Source organism: Phyllostomus hastatus, unplaced genomic scaffold (assembly GCF_019186645.2).
Source record: "Phyllostomus hastatus isolate PE091 unplaced genomic scaffold, TTU_PhHast_1.1 phas_contig_34, whole genome shotgun sequence".
Classification (NCBI taxonomy): domain Eukaryota; kingdom Metazoa; phylum Chordata; class Mammalia; order Chiroptera; family Phyllostomidae; genus Phyllostomus; species Phyllostomus hastatus.
In genome coordinates, this window is record NW_025333857.1 from 57,106,009 (window position 1) to 57,130,196 (window position 24,188).

At 44.4% G+C, this 24,188-nt stretch overlaps 1 protein-coding gene across 1 annotated transcript in view; it reads right to left on the minus strand.

Annotated features, from left to right (window-relative positions):
- Window positions 1-1,601: 1,601 nt before the first annotated feature.
- The window catches only part of ELP1 (elongator acetyltransferase complex subunit 1), a 59,664-nt gene continuing 37,077 nt past the window's right edge, over window positions 1,602-24,188 (minus strand). The window contains exons 25-37 of the mRNA XM_045840820.1: window positions 24,012-24,160; window positions 23,159-23,282; window positions 21,927-22,024; window positions 20,306-20,507; window positions 18,811-18,872; window positions 12,555-12,617; window positions 12,171-12,231; window positions 10,420-10,536; window positions 9,813-9,924; window positions 8,633-8,760; window positions 7,977-8,131; window positions 5,847-5,922; window positions 1,602-2,255 (exon numbers count right to left, since the gene is read on the minus strand). Of these exons, the coding sequence (XP_045696776.1) occupies window positions 2,188-2,255; window positions 5,847-5,922; window positions 7,977-8,131; window positions 8,633-8,760; window positions 9,813-9,924; window positions 10,420-10,536; window positions 12,171-12,231; window positions 12,555-12,617; window positions 18,811-18,872; window positions 20,306-20,507; window positions 21,927-22,024; window positions 23,159-23,282; window positions 24,012-24,160 (1,415 nt within the window). The 3' untranslated portion in view covers window positions 1,602-2,187. The remainder of the gene's footprint in view (window positions 2,256-5,846; window positions 5,923-7,976; window positions 8,132-8,632; window positions 8,761-9,812; window positions 9,925-10,419; window positions 10,537-12,170; window positions 12,232-12,554; window positions 12,618-18,810; window positions 18,873-20,305; window positions 20,508-21,926; window positions 22,025-23,158; window positions 23,283-24,011; window positions 24,161-24,188) is intronic.

The window sequence follows — 24,188 nt, forward strand, 5'->3', positions numbered from 1 at the left end:
CTTCCCAAACGTATGGAAAAATCAGCAGTTTTATTTATTTTAAAAACACCTTCTTCAATTATGGCCATTAAAAATCCCTCAAATGTGTGCACGTGTGTATATATGTACGTATGGGGAAAATGTTTACAAACAGTGTATGTGGTGGTGCTAAGAAATGACACCAAACTAGACTCACAAAGACGTGATGAAAACATTAGCTCCTGCCTTTTTTTTTTTTTTTTTTGGTTTTCTTTTTTACAAGGAGTGTAAATTTAAAATGCACTTTGATTCTGGGAGACAGTCCTCTGGAAGTCACCTCTTCGTGTCTGGAGCGGCTGAGCAATGCTGACTCAATGGAACCAACACAATAATGAAGGCTTTTAGCTCACTGCAGCATGAACTTGCTTTGGGGCAGACTCCAAATTTGGGGGAGGAGTTATATACTCTTTTCTAGAACCTGACAGGATCTTTCCCCCAAATGAAGCATTCATCACTCCCCGGATTTCTCTTTTTCCCACACACTGCATTTTTGACTAGGAATTCTTCCTTGACTTTGCCTTCAGTTTGGAAGGTCTGCTCCCACCTGCTGTTTCTCCAAATGAAAAAAATCCCATCTTGCTTCCATCAGAGAGACAGTAACTGACAGTAATTTGAACCGAAAGAGTTCACACAAATTCCTTCTTGTTGCTTCAGCATGTTATTTTATGAACACTGATCATCCGTGAAGTCCCATTATGATCACCAGACACATTTCCTTGTGTTTCCCATCCCTCAGCGGGGGACCCTTCACTGCAGCTCACGGGAACAGAGACCAGTCACCACGCTCATCTTCCCGGGCCGAAGGGGCCTCACCAAGCACTGCGGCCTTTCAGCGCTGGGCACTTAACTACAGCAAATCCATATGGGGGCCAGTCAAAAAGTCAGTTTCTCCAAAGCAGAATATATCTTTATATCTCCTTTTTTTCTAATATTTTGTGAAAATTTTCAGACACACAGAAAAGTCGAATTATTCAGTGAACACACCTAGATTCTATAGCTAACATTTTGCTACATTAAGAAAAGTCTTCATTACATTTCTGGATACTCCAATACGCTGAGAATCAAAAGCAGTATTTCCTGTTAGTTGATACATAGTAATGAAGGTCTGATTCTGGTATTAAAGACATGGAAGAAATTTTTAACCTTACCTAAGAATCAGCCACAAAACTATTGTCAAAACGACACAAGCTTTTTCTCGACTGACCAAAAAGAGAACACACTCACATCTCTTTCAAAGAAAATAACTAAAAGACAGAGGCCAGTTAAATACCATATTGAAAAATAAATGAAATGGTCTCTAGACGCTGACAACAACATGACATTAACAGAAGCAGTGTCTGGAGTAAAAGGAATGACTTACAACTGTGCGCGCCACAGCTCGCCGTGACAAACGCGCACGGTACTGTCTCAGGAGTTCTCATCTGTTCTGCTGACTCCAGCAGAAAACTCGTAGGCAGTGAAAACAGTCCCTGTGGACCCTGCAGTGACAGGAGGCTCAGCCCAGTTATAACTGGAAGCACATGTCCAGGTAAGACGTTACAAAATAGCAGCTGTTAGCATGGAAACCTTGAAATGTCAAAGGATAGTTTTAGCTTTTTATTCTGCTTTAGTTCAAGGTGAAAAAGTCAAGTGATTAGATGTGCCAAACATTAGTAGTACTAACACCCATGTTGTTTATATAGAATGCTCTCCCCTCCAGGAACACAAAGCAATTAAAAAACATGATTTTACTTTTCTTCACATGTTTGAGGTAGAAGCCATGAGTCATTATTCCCAGTTAACTGAGGCACAGGTTCATTGTGTGACTTGTCTAAGGTCCCAATATGAATCAGACATGTAACTGGGAATGCAACTCCATCTCCTGATCACCATAAATACGAGAAATGTGCTCTTCAACAGTACTACATAAAAGAACAGTAATTCTTACACAATGATGCTATACTGGTTAAAGATTACAGTTTCGCTAATTAAAACTCTATGCAAAACAAAAGAAAACAGAATAGGATTGCTTGGCGTCTCCAGTGGTCTGCTGGACAGAGCAGCTCTCGGCAATGCTACAGCAGGTAGAGCATCGTCTTACTCTTCCTGGTTCTCGGCAGCCAGGCCTCGAGGAGTGAGGAGTGGAAAGAAAATGGTCTTCTCTGGCAGGGCCCTCCTGAACAGGATCCGTCACTCTAAAAGGCTCAGTTTCCACTGGGTCCTTTTGTTGATCTTCGGGGGTATGAAAAGCTCAGCATCTAGTAAAAAGGAAGGAGACTGTGAGAGAACACACTGGTTCTTGTTGGCAGAAGCTGAGGCAGTAACTCTCACCTAAAGCTAGGTCACCGAGCTCTGCACCTACATGACACTCAGAATGAGGGTTGTTTCTACGGCCTTACAACCTCTGCTCCAAGCAAACACAGTCTGGAGGTCTGCCCCGGGAGAGGAATTCCATTACAACTTTAGGCACACGGGAGAGCTGGAGAAAAATGCCTGCCCAGTGAGTCAAAGTCAAAGAATGCTCTATGTTTCAGATGGGTGGTGGCAGTGGTAGTTTCATTACATTAATGGCCATATTACATTAATCCCATCAAACTCTGTATACTAAAATCTATACATTTGACTGTATGTAAAATTTACCTCAATTGTAAAAGAAACTTGGTGGCATGTATTCAGTAAGTAAAGCTACAGGGAAAAAAAATCCTTTCTGATAAAAAAAAATTCTACAAACCCTGACTGGTGTGGCTCAGTGGATTGAGTGCTAGCCTTCAAACCAAAGGGTCGCTGGTTCGATTCCCAGTCAGGGCACTTGCCTGGGCTGCAGGCCAGGTCTACAATAGGGGGTGCACAAGAGGCAACTATACATTGATGTTTCTCTCCCTCCCTTTTCCCTTCCCTTCTCTTCTCTCTAAATAAAGAAATAAAGAAATAAAATATAAAGAAATAAAATATTTTTTAAAAATTCTACAAATGCAATGATCAATATAAATGTCCCTATTTTAGTTAGATTTGTGGAGCCTCTTACCTAAACAAGAATCATAGACAGGTTTATTTTTTATTTTTTTATTTCTAGAAAGAGGAGAAAAGAGGGAGAAAGAGAGGGAGAAAAACACTGATTGGTTGCCCCTGCATATCCCCAGTGGGGGACCTGGACTGCAACCCAGGCATATGCCCTGATCAGGAATCGAACCAGCGACCTTTCAGTCCACAGGCCAGCACTCAATCCATTGAGCCACACCAGCCAGGGCAAGAATCATATATAGGAAGCAGAGATATAAGAAAATATGTATACATAAAGACGTTCTGTCTTAGCAGGGTGCCTGATAAACTTCCAACAGTACACCTATATGTGGGAGCCACACATCCATTACAACTTATTTTCAAGAATATTTAACAATGTGAGAAAAATGCTCGAGAAAGTTTTTAAAAACATGGTTTTCACATTATACACAAATACACATACATTTACACATGATTAGAAATCATCAAATTTTAATTTCCTTTAACATATTCCAGATTTTTCTACTAATCATATCAGTTTCATAATTTCACACGCAATCACTGCTCCCTAGTGGCTCACACAAAAAAATATACCGATAAGAAGACCACAGGAGATTCTGCTTATTTAAGAATTCTTATACTGGAAAAGACAACTTAAATAAATTCACTGTCAACAAGGCCCACAATTTTATGTTAAGAGGTGATTAAACTTTGAGACTTTATCTGTTGTTTTAAAAACCAAGTTATGAAAATATATTCTATCTTATTAAAAAAATCAGGCACAAGCCCTGGCTGGCGTAGCTCAGTGGATTGAGTGCGGGCTGGGAACCAAAGTGTCGCAGGTTCGATTCCCAGCCAGGGTACATGCCTGGGTTGCAGGCCATAATCCCCAGCAACCGCACATTGATGTCTCTCTCTGTCTCTCTCTGTCTCTCTCTCTCTCTGTCTCTCTCTCTCTCTCTCCCTCCCTTCCCTCTCTAAAAAATAAATAAATAAAATATTTTAAAAAAAGAATTAAAAAAAAATCAGGCACAACTATGACGACATCTGATCCCTAGACGTAACTAAGAGTAAACAGCGAGCACCAGCTTCTGGCCAGGAAGTTGGTTCTCTGACGGGCTGGGTGGCAGCGGGACGGGCACCTCCCACACTCCCGTGTCTGGGTTTCCCGGCGCAGAACAGGGTACTGCCACTGAAACACACGAAAGGGTTCACCGACTTTCCAGGGGCTTTTCTCAATCCTCTGATCGTCAAAGCATTCTCATCGGAAGAGCTTATTCTGTTAGCAGTTGTAACAAGTCCAGCTCAGCTATGAGTTAAGCAGTTCTCTGATAACACTACAACCCATTTTATAAAATCCTGCATTTTTGCAAGACCTGTAAGTCGATCTGCACGCCATTCCACGGCGCTGTACACATGAAACAATTGGAGAGAACGCCCCCTCGAGCCACGGTCCCACGCGTGGGGATGTGTGAGGGAGCTTCACCACTGTCGTCAGCTGGACAGGGCTCACTGGCGGGTACTTGAGTGGGACTCCTTTTGTGAGTAGTTCATCCGCCTCCTTTGGCATTCTCTTTTCCTTCATAATCTTGTAAGCACAAGCGCCTTGATAATACATATTCAGATCATGAGGAGCCCCAAAATATTATACTCGTTCAGGCTCAGCCAGAAAATGGAAGTGCTCTTTGACAAACAAAACCATCTAGAACACTCCAGGGAAAGGTGTGCCTGGACTTGACCCAAAGGTCAGCATCAGGCCAGCAAGGAGGAAGATGGGGCAGAAATTACTGGCTTAGACAGAGCACAAGTTAAACAATGACTAAACTGCCTCAGGTCTAAGACGAATTTGTAGCATCTCGGAAATAAGTGCGCTCTGGGACTGACACCAACAGCGGCTTTCCAAGAAGATGCTGCTGCTTCCAGGAAGAAGGGGAGCTAGGGAAGCAGCAGGTACTGTCCGGACACGTGGGCTCAGCTGGGATGGACGGCAGCTTGGTGTTTATTCCTGGCAGCAACACAAGTTGTTAAACTTAATCTGACCCCTCCAAGTCCGCTCCAAATGTCCTCAAAATGCTATTACAGTACAGCATTTAAACAAGGAAATGTCAGGCTGCTGCCTGTCACGTGCTAGAAAATGCGAATAACAGCAGTAAAAACCACCACTTTAAACATACTGCTAACTTTTCAAAGCTACGAGACTGGCATGCTTGGTTAACCCACCTGAAGGGCAAACACTCAGGTACCGAACTGATTTGTCAAAAGTTTCTAGTCAGCCTTCAAAAGAAAGCCTTTTGGACTTCCAGCTTTGACGGGTGTGTGACCTAACTGAGAATCATTTCTGCTCAACAAACAATGTCCTTCGGATTTGCTTTCAAATTACACTGTCAATCCTGAAGATGATTACAAAGGTTCAGCTGTTCAGGATCGTGAAAACATCCCTAAGACACAAACACGCAACTGCCAACAGCCAAAAATCACGATTCAGGAGAGTATTTAAAATACATGCATAAATTCGCCATATGTAAAATGTGGAAAATCTATGTGAAGTTTAGACTCAAACTTCAACTGTGATGTGCCCATATGGACAAGAATATGCCATTGGAATGATGAGCATATGTCAGGGCAACTGAGAAAAAAATTATACACTTACTGTCACGTTGGATTCCACCCCTTCCAGGTTCCCAGCATCAGAGGCACTAAACTGATTTTACTGAAGACGCAGTTGTAGAACTGAGGGGAGGCTGCAGTCAATACCCAGTGCCACCTCATACTGCTGGACTTCTCAACACGTGCAGAAGATATTCCTTCTGCTCAGAACTGTAATAATTTAGAGGGGAAAGAAGACTAACCGAGAACAGGAGCTGACGTCTTCTGTTGTTGGTAAGAGGCCATGATGCTGTTTGCAGTAGACGTGGGGCCCAGAACCTAAGGAGAAAGGAGATGTATCAGCAAAGACCGTCGGGACTTCTGATGACCACTACGCCTGCGTCCAGATCTCCACAGCCAATCAGCAGCTCGTCCTGTTCACTGCTCAGGCATCACACACAGTAGTTCTCTCTTCCTATGTGACTTCAATTTGCCCGTTTCTCCAGTCTCAACTCAGACCTGTAAGTCTCCTTTCTATCAGAAGAACAAGGTGATGATGAGGATTAAAAAAAAAAAGAAAGAAAATCTGGGAGTCGCTCCTGTACGTGAGGTCTCAGACTCTCCTGTATGCGGGGTTCCCGTATATATGTATGTATGAAATCTGGTTGCTTTCTGGAAGAAGATCTACAATGTTATATGTCTGATCCCTTACAAATGAGCAAGCCTTTTTCTCCCTCTGAGGGGAGAGAAAATAGTACAAGAGGCTATAGAATACACAGAGTATCAAACTGTATTCAAAGATTTGTGGGAATTTTTATCGACGATAGGAAGGCGAGCATCATGGAATGGAGTGGAAATTCTGCATGTGTGTTCAAGGTAAACAAGGCACCGCACAGGAGTTCCACGCCCACACAGGCCTGGGTGAGCACACGCCAGGCCCTCGGCCTGCACTCAGGTCTGCAGAGGGAAGCGCAGGCGGTCCCCTGGCGGCACCCGAGCAGCGGTGCCGGTGCTCCCAGCACTCGCACGTGACTCATGGTGGCCTGCTCGTAGGCCATCACCACACTTTAACCACCAAAACAAAACCCCAGTACTGCTGGTCATTCTCCCTACAAGACTCCTAAAGGTAGTATGATCTGAATAGGAGAGGGTGGGGAGGGCATGGGGAAGCATTATAAATCGTTAGCTTTGAAATCACTGGAGTTTTAAAGGTGATCACATTTCTTCTAGGAAATACCTATTACAGTAAATTCAAGTATTTGTGAGAATAACGATTCTTAGTTGATTTTTATCGTGTGTAAGATGCCTTTTCATCTACCCTTTTATCTAACGTTTAAAACATTTCATGAGATGTACAGGGGAAGCGCTATCCCCACTTGTAACCAGAGGGAGAGTGCAGGGTTGGGGACAGAAGGATCTCCTCCTTCATTTGCTTCCTTTCGTTCAATAGTACCAACAGCTCTTTATGCTACCGGCAGCTGTCCATCCGGTGTCTCTTGACTTCTCTACACCGCGGCCCAGCCTCACCGTGTTGCCTGAGCGATACCAGCCCCGGCTGGCTGGCACCCTCCTCTCTGAGCATCAAGAACCGGCATGGTAGGGCCCCACGTGCAAACTTCTACATTCTGATAATCCCAAACTCTTCCTTTTGTTCTTTTAGCAGCTTCCCACAGTTCCCATCTCAGTGTTCCTCCTCTGAGGGGTCCCCTTTCTCCTTTCAGTGCTCCGAGTCTGGTCTGAGCAGTTCCATGTACTACACTCACTCTGATAAAGAAGCAGTCGAGGGTTTCATTTTCCTTACCAGGCCCTGACGGACACACTGCCTTTCTGAATCTAAGTCAGAAGTCTTAATAGACCCGAGTTGTGAGAGACTGAGCAGAGGTATAAACAGTAAGTAGATGTTAATACACTGTAATTTTTGATGGGACACAGACAACCTGAAACATAATTTATAGCAAGGACCATCATGACAACACAGAAGTAACAAGTCAAATTTTGCATAAAACAAAAGGAAAGGCAATGGTCTGGGGCTCCTTAAAAAAAACTCTGATGCCACCCATAAGTCTGAACACCTCCCTCTTCCCACCCAATCCCACGGAAGGCCAGGGACAACTACGTGACCTTCCCATGTTCTCCACGACAGCTGTTCCATGACGAGAGGAGAAATCAAAGCAAACGCAATCTAGGCCAAGGTGTATGAGTCACTGTATAATTAATCAACTATAAATCTTAATGACAGCTTAAACATAAACCTCAGATAATTTAACTATGGCATATTATGTTTTAAAAACAGGAAAGTCTTTTGCTTTGACTTTCAAGAGACTGTGTGAGTGTTAACGATCTGTGAAATGATGAAAAAAAAAAAGCACATTTTGTCACTGAGGAAAACTTACAGGTGTAGCTGAATTCTGCTGGTGGCTGAGAGTCCAAATTTCTGGCAGGGACCTTTCCATTAGCTGCAGAGTATCTTCAAAGGCCTTCTGTAACTCCCTGCCTTGCTCATCAAACTCAAAGAGAAAGAGCACCTTTAAAATACAGCGTATTTCATCTAGGGAACAGAAACGGGAGGGGGTGTTAAGGTGTGCCCCCAGCTCCAAGCTAGAATCATAGCACAGTTCCTTTCTTACAGGAAAACACGCAGCATCACATGACAGTTGCCACCTCCCACATTTTCTTGTTTCTTCCCTGTGCCAGAGTCATTCAACATATCCACTACACAGGGAAAGACACAGCCACTGAGGCCCCAGGCAGGAGGTGGTATCTCCACAGTCCTTGACCTTGACCTTGCCATCAGCGCTAAGCTCTCCCTCACTGGTACTGCAGGTAGAGGATGCCAGTGGAAGGAGGCTTATAGGCTATCAGCTGAGGAGGGCTCTGTCAGGACTGTGCCCTAAAATGTCACTTCCTACTGACAGTTTTCATCTTTCCTCAAGTTGGGAAAATTGTGTATTCACTGGGTACTGAATTCTGTCTGTCTGTCTGTCTGTCTGTCTGTGCAATCCATCCACCATCTGTGTGTGGGCAGGAATTGTCAGTATCGGGCAAATACCTTTCAGCTTTTCAGCACCTTGCACCACTTCAGCCAAAGCCTCCAAAAGCGCCAGCTCCTCCGTGGGGCTCCCTTCTTTGAGGCTGTGCTTCTTCCGCTCTGCTTTGCGGCGATTCTTAGACGACCGCCTGTTGAGAATTAGAGATGTCTTACAAGGGCTCTCCCTGTGCTGGACATATGAAAATGAATGTGCCTGTCAGCCACCAACTTTCCGAGAAACCAGGTGATGACTCTGAGCTTGGGAGAAATGGCGATGAGGTGTTAAAGGGAGAGAAAAAATAAAATGGGGAGAGGCCACTCTTATAGGCAGGAGTAAGGAAAACCCTAAAACGTTATGTCTGGCCTTGACCTCTAATTAAAATACAGAGTAAAATAAGGTTACACCTGACAATAAAAGCTGAAATAATGAATAAAACAACATCGAACTTAAATTTTATAATGAAAAACAAATTTAAAGGCAACAAAATAAAGCTTAAATAAGAAAACACAGATATCTAGACTGGAATTTGAATATAATAAAGTATACGTGAATCCCATATTCTTTCCTGCCTCAGAGATCTTTAATATGCCATTTGTTTTGTCTGGGACTCTCTCACCCCAGCTCTTAAAAGCCCAGTTCTAGTTGCCTTTCTTGCACTATCTGATCGCCTCCCACATCCTCAAGATCAATTCAGTTCAAATATATAATCTTATACAGTTAGGTCTCCCAAGTAAGGCCATAGCTCTTATATAACTCATACCTCCTTAAAAGTGTTTCATAACCTCCACTACAACTAGCATATGGGTGTTCGATAAACACTTCTACAAATTGCTACTCTGAGTAAAAGTGACTTACATTTGTGACCTCTTCCAACCCTGACTCTGGACTGAAGAAGACTGAAATCTTTTCATTTTTTTGCATGCCCACCCATAACAGTCACTTACTGTGTGTTAAATGAGTGAAATCAGATGTTTTATGAACTGAGCACCGGGTGGAAGGTCCTCGTGGGCACTGGGGAAGCCCAGAGGCCATGAAGCTTCAGCAGAAAACATCCGGACACTGAGTCTAATCTATTACATGTCTGGGCGAGTCCTGGCCTCCGGCTCCTGCTGCAACGTCCCAGTGGAAAACCGACCCAGTCATTCGTACTTTCTCCACTTTCCCAGGGCGGTCGGGATGCGGGATAAACATGATACGTACGCTGATATCCTGGAGTTACTGTGGGAGTATTTGCCACTCATGTTGCTGCCACTCATGACACTGCTAGTTTCAGAGAAGAGGTCAGACTCTCGGGCATGGGCCACCTCATCATCTAGAAAAGAAGAACCAGGTGCGGAATGAAAACCCCCTGCTAATGTGGTTAACCTTCGGTCGGGCAAGTGGGTTAGAGTTAACCAGGGCATATCTAAGGGCACAGGAAATTTATTACAAAGTCGATCTCACAATGAAATGAGATAACATTAAATAATTATTATTACCATATACCAGTTCACCAGTACCAAACCCGTTTAGTCTTCTCTTTCTTTTTATTAAAGCAAAATAACTTTTAGAAATGAGGAGACTTCGTAAAACACAGTAGTCAACCATTCTGGTAGGGTGAGGTCTGGCAGAGTTCTTCCCACCTGTGCTTGGTCCTGCTTCCGAGCCCTCTCGACACACACGGACAGACAGACATACACAGCCCCCAAGGGCTTTCACAGAGGCCTTGGACTTCCCCACGACCCAGGACTCATGCTGCCGGAGGCACAATACGCAGCTAAGACAAAGTGCGATGCTGTCGTCCACCCTAGCTCCCCGTAACACTCACCCAGATGCACGCGCTGCTGCGCTTGCTCCTTGAGTTCTCGAACCACCAACAAACGGTTTTTATGACGACTGAAAGTGGTCGTCTGCGAGTCCAGAAGTGCCATGTAATTTTTCTGGGCTGGGGATGGAAACTAATTTCAGTGTGATGGTTATACACAGAGAGAAAAGTAGAGTGGCAGGAGCGAGGGAGTTGGAATTGAACAGAAAGAAATAGGTTACTAGGTTTTCCACGCAATATTTTTTTCTTCATGAATATTAACCTATGTTGTTTTAGGAGAATGAACTAGATACTAAGATTTCAGATCTTAGAGCTCATCAACGTCATCCTGGAAGACTCCCTACCATAATATGTACAAAATCACCTAAGAAAGACTTGATACCTAACCAAAACAGGACTGGCACATAAAAGGAGTGCACAGGAAGCTGTTAACAAAAAGAGGAGAAAGTCACTGAAGTGCTTCTTAAACACAGGGGTTAGGCTTGTCTATGCACATGACCTGTTAGCATTTTTCTAGGTTCTCAACAGTGGAGACAATTTAAGGAAGAGCTGGCTATGGGACTGCTGTAGGGCCAGGAAGGATGCTTGCGGTACCCAGGCAGGGGTACCTAACATTTTGGATATAGAAAGAACCCTCCCCCCAGTTTTAAGTAGGATGGGGGAGGACGCAGCAGGCAGGGCACGGATGTGAATACATGTTACTGTCAGGAGGGCCAGACATCACTTACACGGTAGACTGTGCTGAAAATCACCCCCCAACTCCCCCAAGTTTCCAGAAGTCAAACTGATGCCCTTCTTTTCAGCCTTGCTTGTAAGGGGTCACAGGGGCCACCAGAGCATTCCGGAACTAAGAACACTCACCTCTTCTCTAGGAACCACCAACTAAATTTGCAAAGGTTCTTCTTTTCATTTTTTATTTTGAAAAAACATCAAACTTACATAGAAGTTGTAGTCGTTCAACATACATACATAAATCCCACAGAGAACCTAGACTACCAATTCTTAACATTTTGCTGTATTTTTGGCTTCCTGTTTCTTCTCTTATTTTTGTGGAAACTTTTAAGGAGGGATACGATCTCTCCTTAATACTTCAGTATCTCTCTCTTAAGAATAAGGGTATTATCTAATATTATATAATATAACCACAATGTAATTATTAAATGTAGGAAACTGTTCATAGATAAAATATATCTATTCCTTTAAAGTTTACCAACTATTCCCAAATACAAAGATTCTTAACCCTATCTTATCACAGCTTTTTAACCTTCAGGTATTTTCTGTGCTATCACTTAACTGGTTAGCACATTAAAAACCCTGGTCAGAAACAAGTATTACACCAGTGGAGAATTCTGACTGACTACACATAACACATGAGTAAAGGAAGTAAGAACACAGGGAGCGCACTCTCATTTCTCTCCCCTCCACATCCTTACACTTCCAAATGAGGAATTTTATTTAAAAGTAACCCTCACCGCCCTGGCTGGTGTGGCTCAGCTGGATGGAGCATTGTCCCATAGACCGAAAGGTCGTGAGTTCAACTGCCAGTCAGAACACAGACCCAGGTTATGTATTCAGTCGCCAGCTGGGGCGTGTACCCTGGATGGAGCGCATGTGAGAAGGCAGCCAATCAATATTTCTCACAATGATGTTTCTCTTTCTCTCCCCCCCCCCCCACCCCCTGCTTTCCCTCTATCTCAAAGCAATGAAAAAATAACCTTGGGTGAGGATAAAAAATTAAAAAATGTAACCCTCACCTTCTAAAATGGAAGGCTTTATGTTGGTTTCTATAATATCCAGTCTGTTGTATTTGTATACCTGAAAGGAAGAAGACAGGAATTTTAGGAAGGAAATATTCAAGATACTTGGAAAGAAGTGCATCGCTTTCAGAGGGACCAGGATATTTTTCAGAGGTCATTCCAGCAGAAAACAGTAATACGTCACATTTAGAGGACCAACTAATTCCCAACATCAGGAATTTTTAAAATGGTTTCCAAAGCACTGCTTATCCTCAGACTGCAAACCTGAACTCCTCCTTCACTTCACCCGCTCCAAGGACAAGGGACTCCTCTGACCCTGTCCCCCCTGCACTCCTGCCCTGCCAGCACCTGACGCTGGGAGGGCTTTCAAAGTTCTCTCACCAGTCTCAGCGCTTCTTCCCAGGCAGCTCCCTCTAACAGCAAGAGCACGGCTTCTTCATAATCCTGACAAAGGAACATCAAAGCAAACAACAGGTTAGTGGAGCAGGCGGGGCAGACACCTCTACAGGCCTTTGCAGCTCTCCCTTATGGTCCCAGCTTGAGCACTGTGCTGGTCTAGGGTACATGCTCGATAAATACTGATCCAAGAGGCAAAGAAAGGTGTGCATTCTGGCAATAACAAAAACACACATCGTAAGTGTGTATCACCTCCCCACATCCCTGAGCATCCAAACTACCACAGGGGTCTGTGAAAACTGCCCATTTCCCAGCCTCACCGCCAGGCTTCAGTGGGCTCCCGCACTGACAAATCCACACTCTGAGGAAACGGTCACTGGAATAGTAAGCTTCTAAACTCTTTTCCTGCTCCTTTAATGTTTCCTTTTTCTACCTTTTAATGTTTTATTTCAAAAAACTTCAAACTTACAGAAAACTGAAAAAGTGAGTGTAATAGACTCCCTATGGGCTTCAAACGTTTCTGATGCTTGTACTCTTATCAGTAAAAATTTTGATCCTGCATACCAAAACATTATTACTTAGTATGTTTATAAAGCCTACAAAACAAAACACATTTTAAAAAGATGAAATACATAAGACAACTGACTGGGTTTCCTCAAGTAATTACTGTCATAAACAAGGAGGGAAGGGATACATATTAAATTAAAAAAACTTTAAAAGACATAAGGTATAAGATGTAATACATGGCCATAGATTGAAACCTAATTTGAATCTATCTACTGTAAACAATTTTGGAAGCACTGAGGAACTTGAATTTTAATTATTAGATAAATGAAAATGTGTTAACATGGAAAGATGAAGACCATAACCAAACAATTGAGCAAATTTACAAACAGTGTAATTCCATTTTGGCTAAAAAGACGCATGTGTGTGTGTGTTATACATTTACACACCCACACACAGTCTGTCCCAAAAAGTCCAGCCATTGGAGACTGGTGTGTGTGACACTGATGTAACCTGGCAGCCAAGGAGAGTAGACTGGAATGCTCGCACATGAACAATGATGACTTCACTGTACTAGTCAGTGGGGGTGGTAGGCACCAGTGAGTGAGCATGTGTACTGTGTGGCTATCGCATTCAAAATGACTGAGCAAGCAAAGCAATGAATCTGCATCAAATGTTGCATTAAGCTTGAACATTCCTCCGTGAAAACTATTCAGATGATTTGGAAGGCCTTTGGGGACAATGCAATGAGTACAAATAAAAGAGTGCAATGAGTGCAAATAAAAGTGTGGACAAATGCTTCAAAGATGGTCAAGAATCTGTTGAAAGTGATCCACACTCTGGAAGGCCAGCAACAAGCAGAACACCTGAGAATATTGAACGTGTACAGGTTGCAATCAACAAAGATGGGCAACTGATAGTGGGAGAACTAGAAACTGATCTGGGGATTCCAAAAACTACTGCGTCTGAGTTTTTGACCCAGGAATTTGGCAAGAAACATGTCATGGCAAAATTCATTCTGCAGCTTCTGTTACCAGGGCAGAAGGAACATCACGCAATGATTGTTAATGATCTGATTCAAACTGTTACCAATGAGCCAGATTTCCTCAAGAAGGTCATAAGTGGAGGTGAATCGTAGGTCTATAGCTATGACACGGAAACAAAGGCCGAGTTGTCCCAGTGGAAGTCGCCTGGTTCTCCCTCTGCCAGAAGAAGGCATGGCAAAGTCGCAGCAAGATCAAGCCCATGTTAACTGTGTTTCTTGATTGGGAAGGTGTTGTCCATCATGAGTACACCTCTCCAGGCCAAGTGACTAATAAGGAGTACTACCTCAATCAGTTCTTCATGAGCTGAAAGATGCCAGATGAGGAAAATGGCAGCAGCTATGGGCAACTGGTGATTGGCAGCTTCATGGTGACAACATGCCCACTCATGTATCATACAGAGTTTTTCTGGTGAAACATCAAATCACCCAGGTGACTCAGCCCCCCTATAGCCCATATCTGATGGCCTGTGACTTCTGGCTTTTCCCAAAAGTAAAATCACCTTTGAAAGGGAAGAGATTTCAGACTGTCAATGAGGTTCAGGAAAATGCCAGGGCAGCTGACGGCAATTCCAACAGAGGATTTTGCAGAGTGTTTTGAACAGTGGAAGAGATGCTGGGAGAACTGTGTGAGGTCCCAAGGTGCCTACTTTGAAGGGGACTGAGGTAGCATTGTCCTATGTACAATGTTTCTTGTATCTTTTATCTTCTGCAATAAATGTGTCTATTTTTCATAGTACACGGCTGGATTGCTTCTGGACAGACCTGATACGTGTGCATATACACAGAAAGAGAGGGAGAGAGAAAGAATGTGTGTGTGTACTCTCTAGGAAAAAATGGAAGGTACTACTAACAGCAATCTGAGTGGTAGGAATAAGGTATTTTTATTTTCTTGTGTATATTTGCATTTTAAACAATCTATAATACACATATATTATTCTAAACAAGTTATTTTTAATTAGAAAGATAAAATAAAAATTTTCTTCCCAGACCCCGATGGATTATCCGGTACACGCCACAGTAACAGGCAGATACCAAAGGTCCACAAAGGGACACAGTAGGATGTCTTTTGTTTGACCCACATGTGTGTGCTTGTATGCGTATGTTATAGTGAGGTTCAGTTCACGTAACATACAATTAATCATTTTAAAGTGTTCAACTTAATATTTATTGTATTCATAATAGTGTATCACCACAAAAATGTTTGTAGCACCCCATAAACACAGCCCACACCCATTAAATAATCCCTTCCCATTTTCCGCTTCCTCATTTCTTGGTAACCTCTACTCCGCTTTGTCTCCCTGGATCTGTGCAGTATAGACATACAAAAGGAACCATACGACAGGCGACCTTCCATGTCTGGCTTCTTGCACTTAGCACGTTTTCAAGATTCATCCATGTTGTAGCATGTAGCAGTTCTTTGTTCTCTTTTTGTCTTATGTTCTTGATTTTAGTAAAATCAAGAAATCATACTTTAGTAAAATGTTTTATATATATATATAAACATAAAACTTGCCATTTTACTATTTTTTGTATACAGTTTAGTGGCATTAAGCAAGTTGACCCTGTAGTGAAGCCATCATCACCATCCCTCTCCGAAACACTTTTACCTTGCAGAACTGCAACTCTAAGCCCAGCACACAGGAACTCCCCACTCTCCCACATCCCCATCCTCTGGCGACCACCATTCTACTTCCTGTCTCTAAGAATCTGACTGCTCTAGGTACCGCATATAAGTCGAACTATACAACATTTGTCCTTTTATATCTGGCTTATTTCACTTAGCATATGTTTTCAAAGCTTTTCCAAGTTGTAGCATGTATCAGCTTTTTGTTCTTTTATGACTAAATAATATCCCTTTGTGTGTATGTGTGTGTCTTACAATCTATTTATCCATTCATTTGTCATGGATCAATACTTGGGCTGTTTCCACCTTTTGGCTATTATAAATAGTGCTGCTATAAACTTTATACAAGTTTCTTTGCAACATGTTTCCTTTTCTCTTTATATAGACTGAGGAGTGAGACCGCTGGGTCCTACGGTGATTCTTTAACTTTTTGAGGGACCAACGATCTATTTTCCTTAGTGGCTGCACTGTTTTACATACCCACCAGCAATGTACCAGGGTTCCTATTTCTCCACATCATTGCCAATGCTTACTTTTCTTTTTTTTGTTGTGATACACTCACGCAATGGAGTTCTATTCAACAAAATAAAAAAGAATAAACTGATACACACTACAACATGGGTGAATCTCAAAAGCATTATATGACTTCCAGTTTCTGGTTCAGCATGCAAGAAACCTGGAAGTCATTACTGTATGCTAACAAGTAGAAAGCTGAACAAACTGAAATCATCATCAACTCTTCTCAGATCCATCAGGGAATTCAGGTCACAGGGCAAACCGCTGCCCCCCATGAACGGAGGGACAGAGAGGCGGAGACAGAGAGCTACAACTTACCAGAGCAGAAAGCCACGGACAGAAATCTCTACCAGAATGAGCACCGGGGCAGGAGAAACCTACACTGTGACAGACTGATGGCTGCAGGCGCACCGTGGGCCAGGCCCACCACAGATATAAGGCTAAGAGTTAAAAACTCTGTGGGGTCCAGACTCAGAAAGGCTCCAACACGTCTGTGAGTCTTCACCCCTAGGAGCCCTACAGGCTCTCACAGTGACTCAGAGGGAAATTCACATCTTTAGCAGGTGGAGGGGGAAAGTAAGCCATTTAAAAATATACCCAAAGCAAGCTGTTCTTCACAAGGCCTGCCCTCATAAGAAACTATTTTGCCAGAGCCTAACCAAAGTGGGTTTTTCAGGGTCTCACCTATGTGGGGGAAGGGCAATACCCACCTGCAGTAGCTCCCTCCAGCCCTCCTGGGCTACCTACGGGGTGAAAGACCCAAGAAGCACCAGGAAGGTCACCGTGCAGGGGGCGCAGACTCACTCAAAGACCGTGACCTCATCACAGGACTCTAGAAAGCTTCTCCTGCCCCCACACCTGTCACATCACTAACAGCCTATTTACTGAATTTCCTTTTTCCCAGGGCATCACATCAGGTTTGCAACAGAGAACAAGGCACACAGAAAATACAAAGGACAGTTTGATGAGCCAGAGCTAGCCTCATCACCAGCCTCAGATATGGCAGGGATGTTGGAATTGAGGCTGGGAATTTAAAATTAGGAAGATTAATATGCTAGTGGCTCTAATGGAGTAAGTAGACCAAATGCAAGAACACAGGGGCAAAGTAAGCTGAGAGATGGAAATGTTAAGAATGAATCAAAAGAAATGTTAGAAACCAAAAGCATTATGTGAGTGAAGAAAGCCGTAGTAGAAAGACCACATACCAGATGGATCCATTTCTATGAAATCCTAGAAAAAGCGAAAGTGTAACGACAGAAAGCACAGCAGCAGTTAATGGGGCCCGGGAGTGGGGAGAAAAGACTGACTGCAAAAGGGGAAATAAGGAACTTCTTGGGGTGTGAGAAAAGTTTAGTATCGGGATTGTAATGGCGGCTATGCAACTGAAAACATTCTTCTAGACTCAACCGTTTACCAATTTTCATTTAAAACTGGCAAACTTTACTGTATGCAAATGATATCCCAATTGAGTATATGGAAATTATAAGTAAATATATGAGTTTATACATATGTGAATTAACCTCCCTTTACAAAGGAAAAAAGAGCACCATCTCAGCCATTCGGCTAACCCTCTGAGGTGGTAGGTACCTCCCTCTATCCCAGCCTCTTCATTTGCTGTTGTACCTGCTGACGAGTTGCCCCTGACCCCTGGGGACCCTGTGAGTGAGTGCCGTCCCCAGCACTCTGTCCGGCACAGCCCTGCTCAGCTCCTGAGGACTCCGTCCACCTCGTTCTCGGCCCCCCTCGTGTCCTGCGGCACTATGCATATTGTACTCATTATTGTTTTCAGCCAATCACCCAACATATTTTCTTTCCGGGGTCTAATGATATGAAATTAATGTTATCTTCTTTCACTCACCCTTATGACATAAAAGACACTGAAATATTTTAAAAGCACGATTATGTTATTAAAAATGTGCCCACTGCTAACAACTATAAAAACACCATCTCATCAAAGGCCAACAACTTCAGAAGGCAACCATCTCTAGGGTCAGCTGTGCCTGTGTGTCTTGCTGGTCTGTGGCCAGTGTCAGTCCAGAGTTTTATTATCGTCACAATAAATCCTGCAGTTCTAGCAAAAGCTGGTGTAAGTACTTATTTTTTACAATCTGCTGGAAAAAATCAGTACCCATCAAACTACCCGAGGGAAAGAAATATTTCCAACAGAGAAAATGAGTGTAAAAGCCAAAAAAGTACTTAAAGTTCAATCACCTTGTTTTAGAATGGTCCTTTCTCATTTCTTTCTACTTTGGCAAGGTAACATAGAAGGTGCAACTTCCCTGAGATTTAATCTGGTACTCTGTACGGGTGGTCTGACCACCCTTACATATTGTAGCAGAGCTCTTTGGTGCCCTGCCTCACCGAACCTACACGGAGATATCCTGAATTCAGATTTCCAAGTCAAGTCGGCAAGAATGAAAACCTGTCAGGCAAACGATCTCTGAACTTCCTAATTACTCACAGTTATTTTAATTTTCATGGTCCGTAAGGTACAACTAGAAAGTCCTCGCCTGTTAGCTGGGGGAATTTTCGTGGGGAGGCAGTGCGCTTACCTGGGCGTACTGTTCCAGTACCGTGGCTGCCTCGCTGTGCTTCCTCTGCTCGACCAGCTTCCCTGCAAAGACACCGATAAGCGTTTGACCACGGCTGGCCCGCCAAGAACAACGGTATTGCCGACTCCAGGTGAACCGGTCTTTGGTAGTGTTATTTAAATAGAAATGGTCTCAACACAAATTGGAGATTGAGCTCTATGGTGTATACTTCCAAGTCAAACTGCTTTAAAACAACATTTTCAAAAGTGCTAAGACTGTTCCATAGGATAATAAAAGGCCGTACCAAAAAACCACTCAAGTAAGTTTGGGAAGCACTGGGAAAAATAAAGTTAAACAGAGTCTTCTGATGACGACCATTAATATGTCTTTATTAGGTATCAAACTGCGTATCTGTGAACTCCTCTGAGGGGAAGAGGCAGGAACACCACAGAGTCCTACCGTGAATGGCGGTTACAATCTAAATCTCACATGCGATGTGAAAACCACATACAGTCCAAATTAGCCATGACGAATGCTCACAAAGGCACGCGCATGAGAAACTGACCTGGCATCTCTCACTGTCCATTTCTCCCCCCAATAGGAAGAGGCTGCTGTTTGGTTGCTTGAGCACTAGGTGCGCACAGCTGTTCTGCTTGGGGACATGCAGGGTTTTCCGACCGCAGAACTGCACTCACGGAGCAAGGCTGAGGCAGTCACACTAGGGAGGAAGGCACACAGGACCGGGGGCTGGCAGATCCCTGCCTCCCACCTCATGCTAACTCCGGGCCATATGATCACTGACAGAAACAGGGAGAGTCAGCTCCACTATTTAAAGAGCTGCCTTATGTAAATGAAGTGAACACACACATGAAAGGACTCCACCACATAGTATTTCTCAAAACGTCTGACCACTGCCTTCCCCACCACTTTTTATAAACACCTGGGACAACGAGGCATGCCCCACCACGAGGCACATAGCAAGCCAAGAGTCATAAAGAATATGAAAAAAGATCATAGATCACAGAGCTGGAAGGTCTAAACTACCAATACCCATCAGTTTCTAAAGCAGAAGTAACAATGAAGTCAAAATGAATAACTAAAAGGCCTAAAATAAAAAATTCTTAAACCTGTAATCACTGACTCCAAGCACAGTTGAGAGGACCAGACCCCGTACTCCTGTCTTCTCATAGGTAGACCCGAGCCTGTCCTCTGCTCTACAAGGTCAGACTCTGGTGCAGCCACGCCATGTTAACTTGTACTGAGTACGAGCTTGCCTTAAGGTATGCTGCCCTAAATGTCTTTGAAAAGAAGGAAGGGAGGAAGGGAGGGAGGGAGGGAGACAAGAAGGGAGGGAGGGAAGGAAGGAAAGAAGAAGAAGGAAAGGAAGGAAAGGAAGGAAAGGAAGGAAAGGAAGGGAAAGGAAGGAAATGGAAGGAAATGGAAGGAAATGGAAAGAAAGGAAAGAAAAAAACCTTTGGAGAAGGTCTCATTTCGGAGAACCCGCAACAATGCCTACCTGCCAGAACTCTGCCGAGGCCGGCCAGCTGGTCTTGGCTCAGGGAGAGCTGGGCTGCCACACAGAGCGCCTGCTGCCAGCTGCCAGCAGCCAGAAAGGCATCAAGGGCTTTCTCGTGGGCGCCGCAGCGGGCAAACAGCAGCCCCGCTGCCTCATGGTGGTGCTCCTGCAGCAGGTGTTCCCCGTAGGCAATGCTGACATCCTGTGACGAGAGATGGAGGGCGGTGAGGAAAGGTGACAACCACTTTTTCAGTCTCCACTGTTGCCTGCGTTAGTCACTGTACTTGAAACTCTGGAATCACTTAGGAGAACCCTACGGCCGCTCGGTGAATTCAGTCATTCTGCCATCCAACACCTGACTGAGGATGTGCCGTTAATTCACTCAACAAGTAATTACTGGGTACTATTCAGGGCAGTGAGAATGATACTGCAATCAAAAAATAAACCAAACAATAACGAGAACCACCACCAAGCACCTGCTCCTGTGGCAACAGAGGAAAGGCTGACAGCAGTAAAGGCAGCGAGCTGCAAGGAGAGGAAGCCACGGGCAGAGGCAGGGAGAGTGTTCCGGGCCGGCAGCACAGAAGGCTCCATGGCCAAACTCCAGCAACGTGTACGGAACACCCAGGAAGGAATACGCAAGGAGACCGGGGCGAGTGAAGCAGTGAGGGCACAGGGGAGAGGAACAGGTGACGAAAATGAGAGCAAAGAGGCAGCCATTGGCCAAACTCTGTTTCCCAGGCTCAGTGCTAGGCAGGGACGCAGAAGGAATGTAACACTGAGTCTTTGCCCTTAGGAACTCCACTGCCTGGTGGGAGGACAGATCAGCAAACCTGCAATTTGATAAGTGCCACCAAGTTAAGAACAAGGTAGTCTGAGAGGTCAGTGTTCAGAACTCATCCAGGACCAGCTTTTGGCAGGAGACCTGAGCGTGTTGCCGGACAAGTGGGGCTGAAGGAAGGGGAAGGCAGGGGGCTGGCAGAGGCAGCTGAGGCTGGAGAAGCAGTCAGGGGCCCAGTCACAGAAAGACGTGTGCGGTCTGCAGGCGACTGGAGGTGGTGCTGAGGGAGGCTCGGTGAGCCGGTTAACAGCACGGGCTCCAGGTCCCGGGTTAGCCCCTTCACAGCCCAGCTCTGTAGGCAAGTTGTGTCCCCATCTGTAAGTTGTGCACACCACCTACCACGTTTTTGTGAGAATTACAGAGCACGTGTAGCTTACAAGCAAAATACCTGATGTATAAGAAAAGCTACACAGATGTTTGTTTCAACAGACAATCCAAATGTTGTCCCTGTGCCCTGAAATACACGAGGAAGAGCTGCACTTTCCAGGACGACCAGCTGCGCAGCAGTGAGGCTGCGCTGCAGGAGCGGGTGGAGGCAGGGAGCCCCGTGTGGAAGCAGCCAGGGGTATTCCCCACGAGGAACCTGGGACCATGCCTAGCTTTCCAGCCTGGGAAAGTGGTTCAGAAGAGGCACAGGTCAGATGAGAAGTTCAAGGTGAGGCTAATTCATCTGAAGATGAACCCAGACACCAAGGGCAGAGTTACAGACTCAAGACCCCCACCCTTTCCAACTGAGGCACAGAGCAGAACCAGGAGAGCCTCGTTCTGTCCACCACACACCTTGTACTGCTGCGAGCTCGGTGGATACAGCTTCAGAGCTTCGTTATACAAGTTTTTGTCTTTGATTAAGTTTAAGCATTCTGGGAAGTACTCGGGTCCTGCAGAAATAAGATTCATACACACATAAGCTTAAGACTCTGGAAGCAGAAAGGATTTCAATTTTACCAATGGTCCCCAAACAAAATCAACAAGGGGCCTCTATAAGACCTAAGTAATCAGAGGATCGAGAGAACAGAATCCAGGAATTTGAATTTTAATGAACACCACTGCAGATTCTGAGGTATTAGATTGGGATTAGAGTTCTACTTAAAAAAGTTTTCTTTCACTACCCTGAATAAATGACCATCCAGCACAGTTTGCTCAGCCTGCTTAATAAGAGTCACCTGGGGAGCTTATTAAATCTACACATGCCCAAGTCTGACCCAACCCAACTGAATCAGATTTTCCAAGGAAGCCAGAAACGGAACGCTTAACGAGCTCCCCAGGCGACTGACCCTTGTCCCGTCCCAGCCCTCAGAAAAGAATCACACTATTGGAAGCCAGATGCCCCAGCACGGGTCAGGGACTGTGCTGTGCACTGTGCTGGCTCCCCTCCGTCACCGACGCCTGCAACTGTGGCTTCCGAGGCACCGCGGGTGGGCACTTGCATCTCGCCCCGGACACGCCAGGTTTCCCTCGGGTGTTTGCCAACACCCTGGGAAGACTGAGTTATCAACCAGTTTCAATTCTGAGACACTGAAGTGGATTTAGGAGGTGATCATTCTTAACCCAAAGAAGATCTGCTCTATCATCTTGGCTGCAGAGCTCCTCGGCTCTTTAAAAGACATTCGCTTCACCCTCAGCTTCTCGTAATGCCTACAACGAGGTACATGTATGTAACTGGTAAAGTTTTCAGGAGTGGAAACTGTAATCAGTCTATGTCTAAACTAGTAATATTTTAGCCCTGGCTGGTGTGGCTCAGTGGATTGAGTGCCGGCCTGACAGCCAAAGGGTTGCTGGTTTGACTCCCTGTCAGGCCACATGCCTGGGTTGCGGGTCAGGTCCCCAGTAGGGGGCACATGAGAGACAACCACATGTTGATATTTTTCTCCTTCTCTTTCTCCCTCCCTTCCCCTTTCTCTAAAAATAAATAAATAAAATCTTCAGAAATAAATAAACTAGCATTTTAATTTATAGCCCGCCTTGTTCCAAAGAACATTTAAAGCAGAAATAAACATACTCCTCATACTCACCACATTTGCTGAGGTGGCCAATGGCTTTTTCATACCGTTTCAAGTGTTTGTCTATGGTGAACCGCTGATAATTAGTTTCCATTTTCTTGAGTGTATTAAGAAATGGAAGATATTCTTTGGGATCCTAAAAAAAAAACCAAAAACCGTAAGTAGAACTTTATTGCTTGTGATATACTTATAAACATATAAATAAATAATTATCGCAGTAAGTCCAAAACTTATTTTATGGTACTTATGGTACATTATTTTAAGAATATGTGCCATATTAATATACTATTATTTTTTACTTACTGATTTTAGAGAAAGAGGGGAAGGGGGAAAGAGAAAAAGAAACACTGATTTGTTGTTCCACTAAAAAAAAAAAAATTATTTATTTTTAGAGAGGGCAAGGGGGGAAGAAAGAGAGGGTGAGAAACATCAATGCATGGCTGCTTCTCACATGCCCCAACCAGGGACCCACCCCGCAACCCAGAAATGTGCCCTGACCGGGAATCAACCCAGCAATCCCTTGGTTCCCAGGCTGGCACCCAATCCACTGAGCCACACCAGCCAGAGCCATTTGTTATGTTCTTTGTAAGAGAATTTGTTCACATGTGTGTCTGCCATCTTAAAAATAACCAAGTAATTTTATTTCACTCGCTCAACCCAGCAATCCGAACACTTTGATACGCACACAACTGTGGCAGAGAATGGCGCTGGAAGCGTGGGCCCCAGAGGCTCACAGATCTGCTCCCAGGCCTGTCCTCACAGACCAGCACGGAGCAGGATGCTGCACCGTCAGGAGCAGGCACGGATGCTACCACGATTACCTAAGCCAGGACCAAAAAGACGGCACAGCGGCCACTCCACATACCTTCTGGGACTTCTCAGCTACCATGAGGACCAAATCAAAGTCGTAGGTCCCAAGAGAATGATCGTATAGCTCGTTGACGTCTACCAGCAGCAGCAAGTACTTCAGGGCCTCTTCAGCACTCACAGCATCAGGATCAGGGGCGGCACTTCCTGTCCGCGTGTCAGAAAACAGAACAGA